The 19187-nt window shown below is 39.3% G+C and overlaps 1 protein-coding gene across 3 annotated transcripts in view; it reads left to right on the top strand.

The window, feature by feature from the left end:
• The window catches only part of itga11a (integrin, alpha 11a), a 310434-nt gene that overhangs the window by 149610 nt on the left and 141637 nt on the right, over positions 1-19187 (top strand). For all 3 annotated transcript variants that reach the window (XM_061887056.1, XM_061887057.1, XM_061887055.1), the window contains 2 exons: positions 12986-13098; positions 13474-13565. In XM_061887056.1, coding sequence (XP_061743040.1) covers positions 13011-13098; positions 13474-13565 — 180 coding nt within the window. In that variant the 5' untranslated portion in view covers positions 12986-13010. The remainder of the gene's footprint in view (positions 1-12985; positions 13099-13473; positions 13566-19187) is intronic.

Here is a 19187-nt window from a genome sequence, read left to right as displayed (position 1 = left end):
TGATTAAATCTTATACGTCTAGTCTCTTACGTGAATGAGCTAAATAATATTATTTGATATTTTACGGTAATGTGTTAATTTCACACATAAGTCGCTCCTGAGTATAAGTCGCACCCCCGGCCAAACTATACACTTATAGTCTGAAAAATACGGTGATATATTGACAGTGATGGGCAATAACAAGCTACATGGAACTAAACTACCTAACTTAAAGGGGATCATTATCACCAGACCTATGTAAGCGTCAATATATACCTTGATGTTGCAGAAAAAAGACCATATGTTTTTTTAACCGATTTCCGAACTCTAAAAGGGTGAATTTGGCGATTTAAACGCCTTTCGGAGCGATGACCTTTCACCCGTGACGTCACAACATGAAGCAATCTGCCATTTTCTCCATCTTATTACACGCACCAAGTCAAATCAGCTCTGTTATTTTCCGTTTTTTTCGACTGTTTTCTCGTACCTTGGAGACATCATGCCTCGTCGGTGTGTTGTCGGAGGGTGTAACAACACGAACAGAGACGGATTCAAGTTGCAACAGTGGCCAAAAGTCCCTCGTTTGTTCCTCACACTTTACCGACGATAGCTATGCTACGACAGAGATGGCAAGAATGTGTGGATATCTTGCAACACTCAAAGCAGATGCATTTCCAACGATAAAGTCAACAAAATCTATAATATTGGAAAATAGACCACCATTGAATCTCCCGGAGTGCGTGAGCTATTCAGGGACGACGGCAGTCTGTTCCCGCAGACGAGCGAGGCAAACCCCCTGGATGTCTTGGCTAAGACGTGATTTGTGCCACTTCTTTTTCCGTCTCATTTTGTCCACCAAACTTATAACGTTGTGCATGAATGCACAAAGGTGAGTTTTGTTGATTTTATTGACTTATGTGGAGTGTGCTAATCAGACATATTTGGTCACGGCATGACTGCAAGCTAATCGAAGCTAACATGCTATTTAGGCTAGCTGTATGTACATATTGCATCATTATGCTTCATTTGTAGCTATATTTGCATCCAGCCTTTCCCTCCACCCACATTTAATGCCAAACACATACCAATCTTTGGTTAGAAAGCGATCGCCAAATTCGTCCTCGCTTCCTCCCATGCCGCTGTCTGTCGTGATATGGCTCAATAGCTTCAGTTTCTTCTTAAATTTCGTTTTCGCTACCTGCCTCTACACTACAACCATCCGTTTCAATACATGCGTAATCTGTTGAATCGCTTACGGCGCTGAAATCCAAGTCTGAATCCGAGCTAATATCGCTATACCTTTCTTTGCTATCCGCCATGTTTGTTAATGGTGGTTTCACGCTCTGACGTCACAGGATAATGGACGGGTTGATATACCGATCGTGAAAATCAGGCACTTTGAAGCCGTTTTTCGGGATATTGCGTGATGGGTAAAATTTTGAGAAAAACTTCGAAAAATAAAATAAGTCACTGGGAACTGATTTTTATTGGTTTTAACCCTTCAAAAATTGTGATAATGTTCCCCTTTAACAATTTTTTCCCGTAGGTTTACGGTAACATAGCTACTTTTTTTTAACAAGTAGCTCGTCCTGTTGCTTAACTACTTTTAGACCAGGGTTAGGGAACCTAAGCCTCTTTTGATGACTGTATCTGGCTCTCAGATAAATGAGTTATACGGGTTATACTTCTATAGCGCTTTTCTACCTTCAGGGTACTCAAAGCGCTTTGACACTATTTCCACATTCACCCATTCACACACACATTCACACACTGATGGCGGGAGCGGGGCCATGCAAGGCTCTAACCACGACCCATCAGGAGCAAGGGTGAAGTGTCTTGCTCCAGGACACAACGGACGTGACGAGGTTGGTAGAAGGTGGGGATCGAACCAGGAACCCTCAAGTAGCTGGCACGGCCACTCTCCCAACTGCGCCAGGCCGTCACGATAAGTAATGAGTCATTTCGACAGGTTTAATTACAGTGTTAAAAATAATCAGAATCAGAAGTGAAGTGAAGTGAATTATATTTATATAGCGCTTTTTCTCAAGTGACTCAAAGCGCTTTACATAGTGAAACCCAATATCTAAGTTACATTTAAACCAGTGTGGGTGGCACTGGAAGCAGGTGGGTAAAGTGTCTTGCTCAAGGACACAAAGGCAGAATCAGAAATACTTTATTAATCCCCGAGGGGAAATTTAAATTTTCAGGAAAATCCCATTCAAGATCAGACAAACATTACAGGGAGAAAGAACAGGATCGCTGACGGGTCTGCCAACTTCCGGCGCAAATTACATAAAAGGTGAGATACAGGTAAACAATACGGGGGGTTGGGGGAGGAGAAAAAAAAATGTTCAAACATTCAAAATATAAAACATTCTCATGCATTTTAATCCATACATCTGTTTTCTACCGCACCTGTTCAAGAAGTCTCATTAATAGTAAGAAGTGTTTTATTTATTAGTAGTTTGCTTCAGAATAACAACATTATTAAAAAGGATAAGAGACTTATTATACTCTAAAAATGCTGGTTTTATCTAAAAATGGATGCATTTAGTTGTATTCAGTGTAAAAAAATAATACGTCTCCCACAGAAATACATTTTTGAAATATTTTGCTTTCATGGCTCTCTCAGCCAAAAAGGGTCCCAACCCCTATTTTAGACCCATATAGCAAAGTGGCTTACATCAAAGCTACAAGCTACAAAGAGAGAAAATGGACTGCGAATCCAGGCCATAAAAATATGGAGAAAATCCAATGACCTGGAGGAATGAGAACATCCAAACATACAGAGAAAACCCCTGATCAATGGTTGGTGTTCGTGTGATTAGTCCCAATTGGCTAAAGTTAAGGGCGATACATTATGGACTGGCCAATCACAGGCAAGATAAGGTTGGTCATCGGAACCAGGAAGCACAATCAAAACAGACACACACTCATGTCACATGACGACGAGGGAGTCGGAGACGGAGGGACGCTACAAGCTGACCACTCCAAAAAAAAAATTAAATGTATTTGAAATTGGAAAAAGGGATTCTCTCCCACAGACTAGATGTGTTTCTTTAGTGATGTCTGATTGGAATTTTTTATAAATTGTATATATTATATAATGTATATATATAATATGTAAATATTATATATATTTGTTATACTTATATTGCTACTATGGTACATTTTTTTGTCTACTTTATACCTTTTTGTTTTTGCTCTCTTTTTTTTGCCCTTCTGTGCATTATCCTTTCCATCCCTTGTAACTGAGCTACTGTGTGGAATAATGTGTATCAATAGCCCTATTTAGACAAATGTTTGCATTTAGAGAAAAAAATGCCCAAAGCCCTTAGTTTTTCGTTGTTTACTCTGTATTGTTAACCAAAATCATAACTGCTCTCTTCATCAAAGACGTGGAACACAAATTTACGAACACACATTAAGGTGGGTTGCGTTCATGAAAAGTTTTTCTGCACATATCTATTAGCAACTGCTCCCAAATAACACAATCTGTATCTTGAAAAAATAAAAACAAGATACAGATTGATGTTTTTTGTTGTTGTTTTTTTTACTGTTGGTACAGAAAATGATAAGAATATATACATTAAGAATTTACTAAATGCATATTATAAACAGATATTTTATGATTAGACCATTTTGGGTCATTGTGCATTGGCATGTATCAGCCACCCTCACTTCATAATAACACAATTATAATGCATGGCCCAATGTTGCAAGAATCTTTGCATTGTTCCAGGAAACTTTAGAACATTACAGTCCTTGCACGGCCTGCATAATCCAACACATTAAATGTTTTTTTTTAATGTTTGAGATTTAATGAGCACATTCTTATTCCTGCCAATGGTCAATAACTTTCCACAGCTATGTAAGTAGAGTGGAACAACAGAGAAAAATCAATAACCAAACATACAGTGTAAGTTATATAAGGTATTAGACCATTTCAAAGTCACTCATTTTGTTGATCAAAGGAAATAAACGTTTGACTTTTTTTTTTGTTCCCCCTAAAGTTTGTGGTCAGTCCAAAACCCAAATGTATAAATGAGAAGACCAGAAGAAAGACATGACAATGGCCGAGAAAGCTCAACAAAGTACCTAATCAATCTTACCTTCCTTTCTGAAAACTTTTTTTTTTTTTTTTTGAAGGTGTTTTAGAAACTGGGGGCACCAAAGCACATGTGCCACAAGAAATATGTATTTTTCTTTTGTATCTTTATGATCTACTGACCTAGAAGTCCACACAAAGTTGGTCACGGTCTGCTTTTGCAATAAAGTGGTGTCGAGTATCTTTCCTGTGGCGCACACTCACCTCTTCGGGTCTTCATTGCTTTTCCTGGGATTCACTCCGACTGCTCAGTTGTTCAAATTCCGTTTTGTCCAATTGGACGGAGTGAAGCATTCCCAGGAATTCAAATAGATAAAGCCACGAAAAATGACAAGACAGTTTATATACATATACATGTATACTTACACAATATATGTCTATTAAAGCAGGAATTAATACATTTACATCAAGTAAATAATTGTGATAGCGACCACTGTAGCATCAAGGTGGAAGAACACATTTGACATTTCTTCCATTAAACATGTTTTATTTTTATTTTTTCATTTTATTTGTATTGACATCCAGCATCAGACATTTCTATCCATTACATCATATTCACATACATCTACCCTAAATGTAAAAATTATTTTTTGTTTATATCCCCATTATACCACCCCCCCTCCCCGCAAAAAAACAAACAAAACAAAAAAATGAATAAAAAAATTAAAAGTAGTATCTACGAATACAACACACACACACACACACATATATATATATATATATATATATATATATATATATATATATATATATATATATATACACACACACATATAGTGAGATTTTTTTTTTTTTTAAAGCAGTGCACTAATTCGAAAAATTCAAAACTTAAATTTTTCGAATTAATGAAACAAGTTTTAACAACTACAAATTATTTCTTTTTTTTCTTTCTTGAATTTGTCAGGCTTGTCCCTCACAGTTTGGCCATGTTTTAGTTTTTCCTCTGCGTTTGTCTTTGTTTCCTATCAGCGCTCTTATTTTGTCCGTTTCCTGTTTGTTTCCCTGAGTGATGTGTCTCCCCAGCTGTGGCTGATTGGCACCTGGCCACACCTGGTGTCAATCAGCCAGGTACTATTTAAAGCTGCCTTCCCCTCGAGTCAGGGCTGGATTATTGTCACCACTACCTGTCAATGTCATTAAGACTTATCGTTGTAGCTGTGTCTACTTCTGTTCACTCTGCCCATGTCATAGTTCCTTTGTGTCACAGCAAGTGTTTTTGTTTCTAGTCCACAGTTAGCCTTTGTGCTAGTTTTTGTTCATACCCAAGTTTGTACCCTTTTGTTTGTTCTTTTTTTAGTGTTAAATTAAATCATGTTTTCCCGCACAATGCCTGCCGCCTTCTCTGCATCTTGGGGTTCGTCACAAACTCTTTGCGACAGAATTGCTTCTTTTACAATATTTATTTCAGTGTAAGAACAGTTGGTAACACTTTAGTATGGGGAATATATTCACCATTAGATAGTTGCTCATTAACATGCAAATTAGTAACATGTTGGCTCTTAATTAGTCATTATTAAGTACATATTAATGCATTATTCTGCATGACCTTATTATGCAACCAGTAAGCCATTAACTAAGAGTCTTCCCTCAATAACCTCGGAATTATTGCTTATTAGTGTACAAATAACTCTAACTTGAGTCTTTCTTACTTTAGTAAGCAACTAATTAATGGTGAATATGTTCCCCATACTAATGTGTTACCGAACTGTTTTATTTTTTGAGCCCGAGTTAAGCTTAATCCTGAAGCAAATATCCAGCACATTATATATATTTTTTTCCACATTTCTTCAATCTAAGAAATCTTAAAACCATTTTACTGACATTTATAAGACTTTGACCCCACTCAGGAATCCCATAGTCAAGTCAAGAGAGAGACTGTCTACTTAAAAAGACTACATCAGGGGAAAAGAATGTCGTCCTTGAAAGGTTTTCATTTTTTTAGGGGAAACCCTAACAGGATACTCGGGTGGTCTAGCTCCTTCTCAGTTGCCTTTATGACACTGTCATTATCTTTTAACAATCCCTCTAAGACTGTTATCATTTTTGAAGAATTGATTAATTACTACCAGTTTTGAGCAATGGTTTATTACGATTCTTTAACAACTGACACATTATTTATGCGACGTAATTTGCCCAAGTGTCAAGTCATTGAAAGTTTACGTCTGTTTCTGAACCACATCACATGATCCTTTGAACGATGGTTTTGTCCTGATTTTATATTGATTTGCTTTTTATTGCGCTTTCAGACCAAGCAATAAGAACTATACATGAAAAATTAGAGCTGGCAAAAATAAAACGTTAACGGTTAATGGTAACCACTCTGTATGATGAAACCACACCACTCAGTTATGTTGGGAATCTGAGGTTAGGGCTAAGGCTTTGGAACAAAAGCCCTTATTAAAGTCTGCAGAGACTAACACAAAACTGTGTTACTAAAGATAATGAAAAAAACAAAGCACCGTGCGCATAACGTGGCAAAAAAAAAAATCCAGCCAGCAGAAAATCACTGAACAGATTTCAGATTTAAGGGCAATTGGTGAGTAATCATGTTAAATTAATTAACTAACTGCAATTAGTGTGAATATTATTTCTATCATTTAGCAGCCCTTGTAGAACATATTCAAAATGATACATTTAGGAGTCAAATTGGCCTAACAGAATTTTCTTTGATATAACACATCTCGATTAAAAAAAAACAATCTGATACGGTCATTCCTCGTTTATCGCGGCCAATTGGTTTCAGGCCTGACCGCGTAACACATTTGTACGGATTAGGATTAATATTAATACAGTAAATATTGTCATAGTTCGAGCATAAAAAATTGTTTATGACCTGCTAAATCAGCGGTCTCAAACACGCGGCCCGCGAGACGTTATTTTGCGGCCCGCTCCTCAATATGAAAAATGGAATGTTGGTGTGGCCCGCGGGATTTAATATGAATGACGCTTTACAGCGTTTTACATGTACACCCTCGATTTTTCGGGAGACTCACAATTTTCAGTGCCCCCTCCAGGGGTAATCATTCGCCCAAATTTCACCCAAACAACAATATTAAGGAGGCACAGTGGAGGCACTGTCTTTGGCGTCCTCTACAACCTGTTCTAACAGCGCGCCAGCTCAGCCACATGTTGTTTTTGGCTTCTGTGGACGCTACAGGTGCGCGGATTGGCAATTATATCATCCGCAACCGCATCACTAAAGTCATCGACCCGCTCCCCACCCGAACCAACATTTCATTAAACCCACACCCGCCCGCCACCCGCTCGTTGTTATATATCTAATATAGATGATGCAAGGCATTAGTGAGGTTAGAAAGTGTATCTCCCTCCAAATAGCAGAGACACAATGGCTTTCTTGAACTGATTTATTTGAAGGCTTACTTTCTCTTCCAATTCACCGTGAAAACTGTAATAGATAAAGCAGGTTACAAACGTAAAAATAATAACATGCACAGCATGTGGATCAAACATTTTACCAAGTAAAATACCAACAAATGAAAAATACCTCGTTGGCCATACCCGGAAGTAGCTTCCTTACATCCGTCGACAGACCAAACGAGACACTTCAAAATAAAAGTATGCCCACATACTGTTTCAAAGAGGGCTACTCGTTTTTCGTATGTGGGTAACAACATTTAAGTATTTATAAATGGTTGATTTCTATAGGCTAGTAAGGTAAAGTGTTGTACCTGACAAGTTTGGGCTACCTTGCTTCTGCAGCCTTCACCAGAGGTGTCACGTGATGTTAGCGTGACGTTGTCCGTGACGTGATATATGGATTGTACCATCAAGAGTTGTCAGGTACAACACTTTACCTACTAGCCTATATAAATCAACCATTTATAAATACACATCAGTAGGCTAAATGAACCTCTTCAACATAACATTTAACTATGTATAATGAAGCGGCTGGCTACGGGGTGTTAGCCAATGACTTTGCCTGGGGGGCGGGACTTCCGGGAGAGATAGGGAAGTGACGTTATCGACAGGAAGTCAGAGTTCGAGTTGTCCCGGGAAAAGCGTTAGAGACATGAGAGCTGTTGTGTGGTTGTATTACATCTTGTGCAATAAAGACAAGACAAACAAAGAAGTTTTATGAGCCTACATTCCTGGGATTATTACAATATATATTTCCGAATTGGTCCAACCGCCCGAATCCATTTAAAATAAATGTTTTCGTCATGTCACCCGCCCGACCCGGGGTTTATCCGCGGACTCCGCGGTTGTGACCGCAAACCGCTCATCTCTAGTGGAGGCAATAAGCGACTGCAAGACATAGTTGATCAACACACAGGTCACACTGTGGTTGGCTGTATAAACAACTTTAACACTGTTACAAATATGTGCCACACTGTGAACCCCCACCAAACAAGAATGACACATTTTGGAAGAAAAAATCCACACCATAACACACCATAAACACAACAGAACAAATACCCAGAATCCCATGCAGCCCTAACGGCCATGCAGCCCCCTATTGTAGCCCGGAAGAGTTAGGGCTGCATTAGATTCTGGGTATTTGTTCTGTTGTGGTTGTTGTTTTACGGGGCGGATGTTCTCCCGAAATGTGTTTGTCAATCTTGTTTGGTGTGGATTCACAGTGTGGCATATATTTGTAACAGTGATAAAGTTGTTTATACGGCCACCCTCAGTGTGACCTGTATGGCTGTTGACCAAGTATGTCTTGCAGTCACTTCCGTGGGTCTGCAGAAGTCTCATACAATATGTGACTGGGCCGGCACACTGATTGTATGGTGAAAAAGCGGACGAGACGGCAGGTTGGAGAGGACGCCAAAGGCAGTACAATTTCGGTGAAAAACGGAAGAATGATTACCTCGGAAGAATGATTACCTCGGGAGATTGTTGGGAGGGGCACTGATATTCGGGTTTTTCCCCGGAAAGATTGCGAGAGTTGACAAGTATGTTGCTCGGGCGGGAAAGCCATTCAAAGAAGGTGATATCATTAAAAAGTGAATGTTATATTTTTTTAAGAAATCTTTTCTTGCGGCCCAGCCTCACCCAATTTCTGCATCCAGTGGCCCCCAGGTAAATTGAGTTTGAGACCCCTGTTCTAAATAAAATTTTCAACATCTTTAGAGCACACAAAAAATTAAATAACACGCATATAGTCACCTTTACACTCACTATACAACACACTATAGTAGCCTTGAGTGTGTTGTACTGTAGATTACAGTACCGTATTTTTCGGACCATAGGGCGCAACGGGTTAAAAGGCGCACTGTCGATGAGCGGGTCTATTAAGATCTTTTTTCCCAAAAAAATGCGCACCGGATTATAAGGCGCATTAAAGGGGTCATATTATGATTTTCTTCTAAATGTAAAACACTATCTCTTGAGCATCTCTTCAGGATGCGCCGCTTTGTGGACGGTCTTATTTACGTAGCTCACCTTCGACAGCGTCTTCTCCCCGTCATCTTTGTTGTAGCGGTGTAGCGTGCAAGGACGGAAGTGGAAGAAGTGTCAAAAGATAGAGCTAGCTGATTTAATGACATTCACACTTTACTTAAATCAATAACGACACAGCGTCTCCTGGTTCGTGGCTCAATAATGCAACATCACGCCGGAAATGTGTCCCGTGAAAAAAACGTCTGACCCGAACCCTCTATTAACCAAAGTTCCGTGGGTGAATAATGTAAACCCACTACGGTTTTTAGCGTTTTGATAGCTAGTCTACTGACTGATATAAGTAAGAACTTTACACTACTTTATGTTAGAAATGGCAACAGCGGAAGATGCTGGATTATTGTTGTTCCTACCTGTTGTGTCGATGTCAGTGTAGCTGTATGCGGTTGCGGTAAGCTATATTCTCTAGCTGTTTGTAGCTTACTCTCATTTTGTTCCTAGTTCCTGTTTGCTGGATCCCTGTTTCCAGTTTGTCCTAGTTCCTGGTTTGATTTTTTATTTTTGAAGATTAAATCATGTTTTCCCGCACAATGCCTGACGCCTTCTCTGCATCTTGGGGTTCGTCACCAACAAAGTGTGACAACTCTAATAAGTCCTAAAAATTTGAAATCAATAGCAAAGATATTTATAAGAAATGTTTTGTTTCTTCTCAAAGTTGTGCCAAATTAGCCATTTGGGATTTTAGTGATAAATTTTGCCGTAGTTATGTCAGCAGATATCTCCATACGTTGTAGAGCAAGCTTGGGCAATTATTTTGACTCGGGAGCCACGTTTAGAGGAAAAAAATGTGTCTGGGGGCCGGTATATCTATTTTTAGGAACACTAATACAAAACCGCACGATAATGTTTGATTGAATGCTAAAAACATTATGAACGGAATGGAATTTTTAAATTTGTCTATGAACGATAAAACACTGAATATTGACAAAATATGAATATCACACCCCCTTTCGATCGACATATTTTACAATCAAGTAAAACGCAGCAGAAATGCAACAAACAGTGAAATATGAACACCAAGGGTCTACGTACCCTATATAAAACTCTCTTTGGACCACATCTAAACTACTGTAATATCATCTGGTGTAACACCTTCCCTACCTACCTTCACAAATTAGAATCCATGCAAAAGAAAATCATTCGGGCCCTGTCATGGTCCAAGTTTAATGTCCCCACTCGACATCTCTTCCATAAATATCATCTCTTAAGACTGACAGAGTTCAATATTTATCAAAATGCTTGTTTAACTCTCACGACTGTGTTGGATCCACTATGGATTGAACTTTCACAGTATCATGTTAGACCCGCTCGACATCCATTGCTTTCGGTCCCCTAGAGGGGGGGGTTGCCCATATATGCGGTCCTCTCCAAGGTTCTCATAGTCATCATTGTCACCGACGTCCCACTGGGTGTGAATTCTCTTTGCCCACTGGGTGTGAGTTTTCCTTGCCCTTATGTGGGTTCTTCCGAGGATGTTGTAGTGGTTTGTGCAGCCCTTTGAGTTATTTGTGAATAAGGGCTATATAAATAAACATTGATTGATTGATTGATTGATTGAAGTCATTTACAGGCTGAATCTTAGGCTCTGTATCTTGGTTCCTATCTACCATCCCCAGCATGCCCACAACACTCGTAACTTAGATCTGATATCAGGTAAACATAGTTTATTGGCTTGTACCGCTCGAAGTGTTGTATGCAGGGGACCAAAGATTTGGAACCAGCTTTATGAGAGCCTCAAGGTGCTGTATCCATTCTCCAACTTCAAAAAGTAACTGAAAATGTATCTATTAACCACCTATCTTTAATGCCTCATGTGGGGTAGACTACTGTTGGGTTTAACATGGTTGAATGAATGTATGTATGTATATGTGTGTATGCTTGCTTTAGTACTATTATCTTGTGTTTATCATATAGCGTTGTTGTTGTGCTTGCTACCATGTTTCATCATTCCATGTATATACTGTCCTCTGGACCCCCTGTCAAAAGCTTCTTCTAGCTTATTTGGAGGACCCTTTCACGTACCAACATCTTTAAATGATGATATTCACTGCTATTGTAATTGTTATATAGTATTGTGAATAAAACTAAAACTTGTAAGGGTACACAATAAACCCACCTACAGTTGTGATATATCTGATATTTGCTAAATTTCCCCCAGGGATCAATAAAGTATTTTCTATTCAATGCTATGTATCACTAAGCTTTAGAACTTTGTTGTGAAAATCTCCTTCCGCGTCTGTGGAAACGCTTCCCGTCCACACTGCTTGGTGCCTCCTCTGAGCTGCTGTGACGTAGATTACCATAGTAACCCTTTAGATGACCATAGTAACCCTTTAGATGACCATAGTAACTAATTAGATTACCATAGTAACTAGTAGGGCTGTGAATCTTTGGGTGTCCCACGATTCGATTTAATATCGATTCTTGGGGTCACGATTCGATAATATATCGATTTTTTTCGATTCGATTTTCAATTCAAAAACGATATTTTTCCGATTCAAAACGATTCTGTATTCATTCAATACATAGGATTTCAGCAGGATCTACCCCAGTCTGCTGCCATGCTAGCAGAGTAGTAGATTTTTTTATTACTTTTATAATTGTAAAGGACAATGTTTTATCAACTGATTGCAATAATGTAAATTTGTTTGAACTATTAAACGAACCAAAAATATGACTTAGTTTATCTTTGTGAAAACATTGGACACAGTGTGTTGTTAAGCTTATGAGATGCGATGCAAGTGTAAGCCACTGTGACACTATTGTTCTTTTTTTATTTTTTATAAATGTCTAATGATAATGTCAATGAGGGATTTTTAATCACTGCTATGCTGAAATTATAACTAATATTGATACTGTTGTTGATAATATTAATTTTTGTTTCACTACTTTTGGCTTGTTCTGTGTCGTGTTTGTGTCTTTATCGCAGTTCTGAGTATTGCTGGGTCAGGTTTGGTTTTGGAATTGGATTGCCTTGATATGGTATTATGTATTGTTTTGTTGGATTGATTAAAACATTTTTTTTTTTTAATGAGAATCAATTCTTAATCGCACAACGTATTGATTCGATTCGTGTTCGAATCGATTTTTTTCCAACACCCCTAGTAACTAGTATATCATCCATAAGCACAGATTCCAACCATTGAAATACTTTGTATAGTTCAAGACTTACGGTCTTTTGAAAACATCACTGCACATCATAATGGCAGCTACACTTTCCAACTTAAAGATCAAAAAAAATATTTGGGAATGTCCGGCGGGCCAGAATGAAAACCTCAACGGGCCCAGGTCTGTTGGAGAGGTTTATTCGAAGAGCTTTGCATGGGTTATGATGTCCATGTTACGACCCAAAAGTGTATCAATTCATAACTGGCAAGAATTTCTCTCTTGATAGTCCTGTGGTTATTGCTCTCATAAGAAAACATTTTACATCTAATTTTGACTTTTTTATGTTTTTATCTTATATTTTTGCAGGTTATTGGTGGGGGCACCCTATGAAATGAATGGCGCTTACCAGACTGGGGATGTATATAAATGTTCACTGACCAAACGGACTAATGGGAACGGCTGCACCAAGCTAAATCTAGGTATAGTATATACACTCAATTGTGCAATGAGATAGGAACACCTATCATTCCATACTGAGTTGCATGTTCTCCTGCATGCGTCCGGTGAAATAACATTGTGGCATGTGTGAGACAGACATTGCTACTGAAACCAAGCATTCCTCATTTTACTGTTTTATGGTTTATTTCCACGTGTTTGGTACAACTAATGCCACCGCACGTCAATGTCGAGTCACATGGTTCGCATGTGCTGAGCCTTTTAATTAGTTGACTGCTATGTGTAGCCGGACGGACGTAAAAAAAACAAACCACCAAGTCCAAGATATTGAACGTGCCATGTGGCCTGTGCATGGTTTTGAGGGTGGTAAATTTGAGTATCTCTTGTTTTCCTTCAAGGAAGGATATCTCTGACCAATGTATCAGAGCGGAAGGACAAGATGAGGTTGGGAATGACACTTACAACCAATCCTAAGGATAACAGCTTTGTGGTGAGACTGTCTTAATTCACAGTGAAAGTATCCCCCATATTTGTGTCATTATTCCCATTATTTTAATGCTTTTTTGTACAGCAGAATCATGTTAAGAGCAAAATTTAAATTGTTGGATGTTAGTGTTTCATACTTTTCTTGTGGTAAATTGTATTTTTACATTTAGATTCAAAATGTTACAGAATATCCTCTCTGGTCAACAAAAGCACCTTGAAGATTCTAGCGGGAACTCTCATTCAACCCTTTTTCGATTACGCTCGCACCTCCTGGTACACCAGCACCTCCAAAACCCTCAAATCTACACTCCAAACATCCCAGAACAAGCTAGTCCGGTTACTTTTAGACCTCCACCCCAGATCACACCTAAGTCTAACCCACTTCTCCAAAGTGGGCTGGCTCAGGGTGGAGGACAGAGTCAAACAACTTGCACTGAGCCTAGTCTATAAAATCCGCTACACTTCCCTGATACCGAAGTACATGTCAAACTACTTCCTTAACGTCAATGACCGCCATAACCACAACACCAGGGGGAGCTCCACAAACCACGTTAAACCCAGATTCCGATCCAACAAAGGTCTTAACTCATTCTCTTTCTATGCACTCCTAACAGGTGTAAAAGTAAGTGCATCTCTATATTCCTTCAAAACCGCTCTAAAACAACACCTCCAGGCAACTTCAACCCTTTACTAATACCCTCCTCCATTCACATCCCATCCCCCTGGATTATAAATAACCTAATGTAAATAATCAAATATACTTCTAATGTATATACTGGTTCTTATGCTATCTGAACTCACTATGTTCTCTGCTGGCTGTACATATCCTACTAAGTAAGACCTACACTGTTTCAATGTCCATTTCTCTGTTGATGCAATTGTTGATGACTGAAGTACTGATATGAACCAAAGCTCCTCATCCCACCCCCCGGATTGTAAATAATGTAAATAATTCAATGTACGTACTATGATGATTAACTTGTGTGATGACTGTATTATGCTGATAGTATATATTTGTACCATGAATTGATTAACGTGGACCCCGACTTAAACAAGTTGAAAAACGTATTCGGGTGTTACCATTTAGTGGTCAATTGTATGGAATATGTACTGAACTGTGCAATCTACTAATACAAGTATCAATCAATCGATCAATGTTCAACCCCCAGAGACCCTGTTTAGGCAATGGGGCATTGTTTGATTGATTGATTGATTGAAGCTTTTATTAGTACATTGCACAGTACAGTTCATATTCCGTACAATTTACCGCTAAATGGTAACACCCCAATTAGTTTTTCAACATGTTTAAATCGGGGTCCACGTAAATCAATTCATGGTAGGCATAAATAATGACTACATGGATTAAGTCATTCTCGACAATATGCTTTAACACAGGGGAATATAACTTTTTTGGGGGCTATTTTTCCTATCATTTACAATCCTTACGCAAGACAAGCACACATACATTTTTTCGGTAACACTTTAGTATGGGGAACACATTCACCATTAATTAGTTGCTTATTAACATGCAAATTAACATGTTGGCTCTTAATTAGTCATTATTAGGTACTTATTGATGCATTATCCTGCATGGCCTAAATAAACAACCAGTAAGCCATTAACAGTCTTCCCTCAATAACCTCAAAATTATTAATTATTAGTAACCCTAACCCTTATATATTCCCCTAATGTCCCAATAACTCTAAATTAGTTATTTGTTTCTTTAATAAGCAACTAATTATAGGTAAATATGTTCCCCATACTAAAGTGTTACCATTGTCAGAGTTAGTTTGTGACGAACCCCAAGATGGAGAGAAGGGGGCAGGCATTGCGTAAGAAAACATGATTTAATTAAAATACTAAAAGAAAACCAAACAAAAGGTACAAACAAAAAGCGCACAAGGCGGATAACAAACTAGGCTATGAACAAACAAAACTGGAAGCAGGGAACAAAAGACAGTGCGCTACACAAAGCTACCAAATATAGCTTACCGCTACAGTGCAACGACACAACATGACACGAGCGACAATACATGACAATATTGCAGCACAGACTGGAGGAGAAAACAGGTCTAATTAGGAGCGGGCTGATTGACTCCAGGTGTGGCCAGGTGCCTATCAGCCGCAGCTGAGGGGACACAGCACTCAGGGAGAAAGACAGGAAACCAACAAAATAAGAGCAAACACAGGAAATACTACACACACAGCGGAAAAAAATAGAACACAAACAAAGTGTCAGGGGCAAGCCTGACAACCATTTTCTTTTTTTTTAAAATTCTAACCAGTAAATAAATGCAAGAAAAAGTCAGCTGACAATGGAGCCTACAGGAGCCGATCTATTCTGCCTATAAAGTGCTTGAAAAAATTCAAACACTTCCATCAAGGTTTTATATATATGTACACACTGTAACTAAATATGTAATGTAGTAACAGGCACATTTAGAAAAATGTGTAATATTTACGCATGTTGGTCATTTGCGCATTCATTTCACAAGCCTTCAACAACGTCACTGATTACTGCTCACTGCAGACTTCATGGGAGCCAACAAACGATCACTCACTGTACAATGTCTGCTGTCAATGTGAGCCGACTGATGGGATGTTTATACATTTCTGTTTAGATGAAGAATTAGTCATAATCCTTGCGAAGAACAATCGTCTTTTTGTGTTTTATCGCCATTCACGGGTCTAAATTATGTCACCATGCTTCTACTGTCAAGGTGGGAAACATTTACGATCCAAACTAAACTTTCGAGGCGAGAAAGCAGCTCACCAGCTGATGACGTCCATGTAGCAGCACAAGCTAATTAGCGCTCTGTAATCACAACGCCGCTAAAAAAAGTAGTTTGTCTGCGTTTGCGCTTATAATAACGATATCCCTAATACTTGGTTACTATCCAGGTCACGAAATGTAAATGGAGTATTGCTTGTATACTGTCATGTGACGTATTCCTGGCAGTGAAAAACTGTGTTGGTTAATAAGCCAAATGGCTGTTGGGCAGCAAGCAGCGCGCAAACTCTGAGTAGGCAAGGGGTCTAAATCTTCCTGCAAAAAGCAGATACGAGCAAAAAATCTAACTATGCAATGGCAAAGATCCCTATACTTTATCAGAAAAAGATTTGGTGTGTGATATCAGGGTTATCCGTCTGAGGGGTTCCCAGCCATAACAAACTATCTTGCGCTCCAGATGTCATTTTACACGACAAAACAGATGACAACTTGGAAAAGCATGGAGACCCACAACTTTTTTGTCTGTGGCTGGGACAAAGAACTTGGTTTCAAGACTCACCCGGATTAATTTACCTGGTTTTTGCTTGAGTCTGGTTGCATTTCAAGATTCAACTTTGTGTCTTACGAGGACTTGTCCATGTAAAAAAATCACGACAATATAGCACCCGAGAGTTGACAGCCATGACTCCGTATCCTTTTAACAAACTAAAAATTACTCAATCATCACCATATTTGGTTTGTGTCCTGTTGTTATATGTACTCTGACAAGTTTGTGTAAATAAACAAGAGCGGAGACATAGAAGTACCTTCATTAAGTCAATACGTTGTCAGGACTTTCCTGACTTTCTGGTTATTAAAAGATAAAATACAAATAATATCAAGATATGGTACTCAAAGCGCTTTGACACTATTTTCACATTCACCCATTCACACACTGATGGCGGGACAACAACCCATCAAGACATACTTGCCAACCCTCCTGGATTTTCCGGGAGACTCCCGAAATTCAGCGGCTCCCTCCAAAAACCTCCTGAAAGAAATTTTCTCCCGAAAATCTCCCAAAATTCAGCGGAGCTGGAGGCCACGGCCCTTCCAGCTCCATGCGGACCTGAGTGGGGACAGCCTGTTTTCACGTCCGTTTTCCTACTACATAAACAGCTTGATAAATGATAAATGGGTTGTACTTGTATAGCGCTTTTCTACCTTCAAGGTACTCAAAGCGCTTTGACACTACTTCCACATTTACCCATTCACACACACATTCACACACTGATGGAGGGAGCTGCCATGCAAGGCGCCAACCAGCACCCATCAGGAGCAAGGGTGAAGTGTCTTGCTCAGGACACAACGGACGTGACGAGGTTGGTACTAGGTGGGATTTGAACCAGGGCCCCCCGGGTTGCGCACGGCCACTCTCCCACTGCGCCACGCCGTCTGCCCAATCACGTTACAATATCTATGGATTTTAATAAAAAACCGCGCACACAAGGAGACAAAGCAGCCATGGCGAAGCCGTCTGTAATAGAGTGATTGTATGTTGTCTGTCGCCATCTCCTGGTGAATGTTTGCTATAGCGTTATGGGGTGTCTTTTTGATTGGCCAACGATTTACGTGGTGTTGAGCACCTGACGGCAAGTGACTCTTGCAGGTACGCAAATGTCAGAACAAATGTTACTCAAACAGTGAAGGGTAAGTGTTTTTTTTTTTTGTAACCAGCAAGCACAGTACAGTTAGTAGAACAACTGTGTTTTTATTACTGTGTATTTGATTGGTGCCGTCTGAAATTCAACTATTTCATTTTATTATATATATAATAAAATAAATATATATAGCTAGAATTCACTGAAAGTCAAGTATTTCATTACATATATATATATGAAATACTCGAGTTGGTGAATTGTAGATGTAAATATACTCCCCTCTTAACCACGCCCCCAACCACGCCTCCGCACCACCCCCCACCTCCCGAAATTGGAGGTCTCAAGGTTGGCAAGTATGCATCAAGAGCAAGAGTAAAGTGTCTTGCTCAAGGACACAACGGATGTGACGAAGTTGGTAGTAGGTGGGGATTGAACCAAGAACCCTCAGTTTGCTGGCACGGCCACTATTCCAACCGCGCCACGCCGTACCCTATAATATTCCAGGTAATAATGCAATGGGAAGTACAAATTGTTAAACAAAACAAACCTTTTAACGAAACGTGTGCGTTCTTCGACTCAACTGCTCACTTGAACTGGAGTGCATGCTTACTTCTTTTCTCCTCATCTTTTGTCAAATCTTGCACTCTTCTGCCCTTCTTGATTACCACTCAAAGGGAACTCTCAAGCAACGTTTATCGTTTTTGCAAATTGAACGGTTCATACAGCTGAAACCAATGCAAGCGTTGGTTCTTTTTTTTTTTTGAGGAAGGCTAAATAGAGCCAAGTACCCATTGAGAACAGACGCGGGCTTGAACACCGCACATATTTCTTTTAATTCATGTATATCCAAGCAATTGTTGGCAGTTTTGGGATGGTTAATTAGGCGGCTTTATGGGTAAAATAGGGCAGTGGTTCTCAACCTTTGTATAGGTGCTCACCACTAATTAAAGGTAAAGAAAGATGGTCCAAAGAATAGTTGTCTACTTCTTGCCTGTTGCAATTGCAGTAACAACCAAAGATCATGTTTTATGATGCCAGATAATAACAAACTTCACTTTTGAAGCTCATGCTTTGGAGGCCAGACAGCAATGCCATTTTGCACATTGCACATGTATGTTACATCAAGTGCTGTACTATTTATACCAGGGGTGCCCATTACGTCGATCGCGAGCTACCAGTCGACCGCGGGGGGTGTGTCAGTCGATCTCTAGCCGGGCTTTAAAAAAAATAGACCTAAAAATTAGTGATCATCAAT

Source organism: Nerophis ophidion, linkage group LG25 (genome assembly GCF_033978795.1).
Source record: "Nerophis ophidion isolate RoL-2023_Sa linkage group LG25, RoL_Noph_v1.0, whole genome shotgun sequence".
In the NCBI taxonomy this organism is placed as follows: domain Eukaryota; kingdom Metazoa; phylum Chordata; class Actinopteri; order Syngnathiformes; family Syngnathidae; genus Nerophis; species Nerophis ophidion.
Note: the sequence above shows the minus strand (reverse complement) of the source record. Positions and strands in the feature narration are given on the sequence as shown.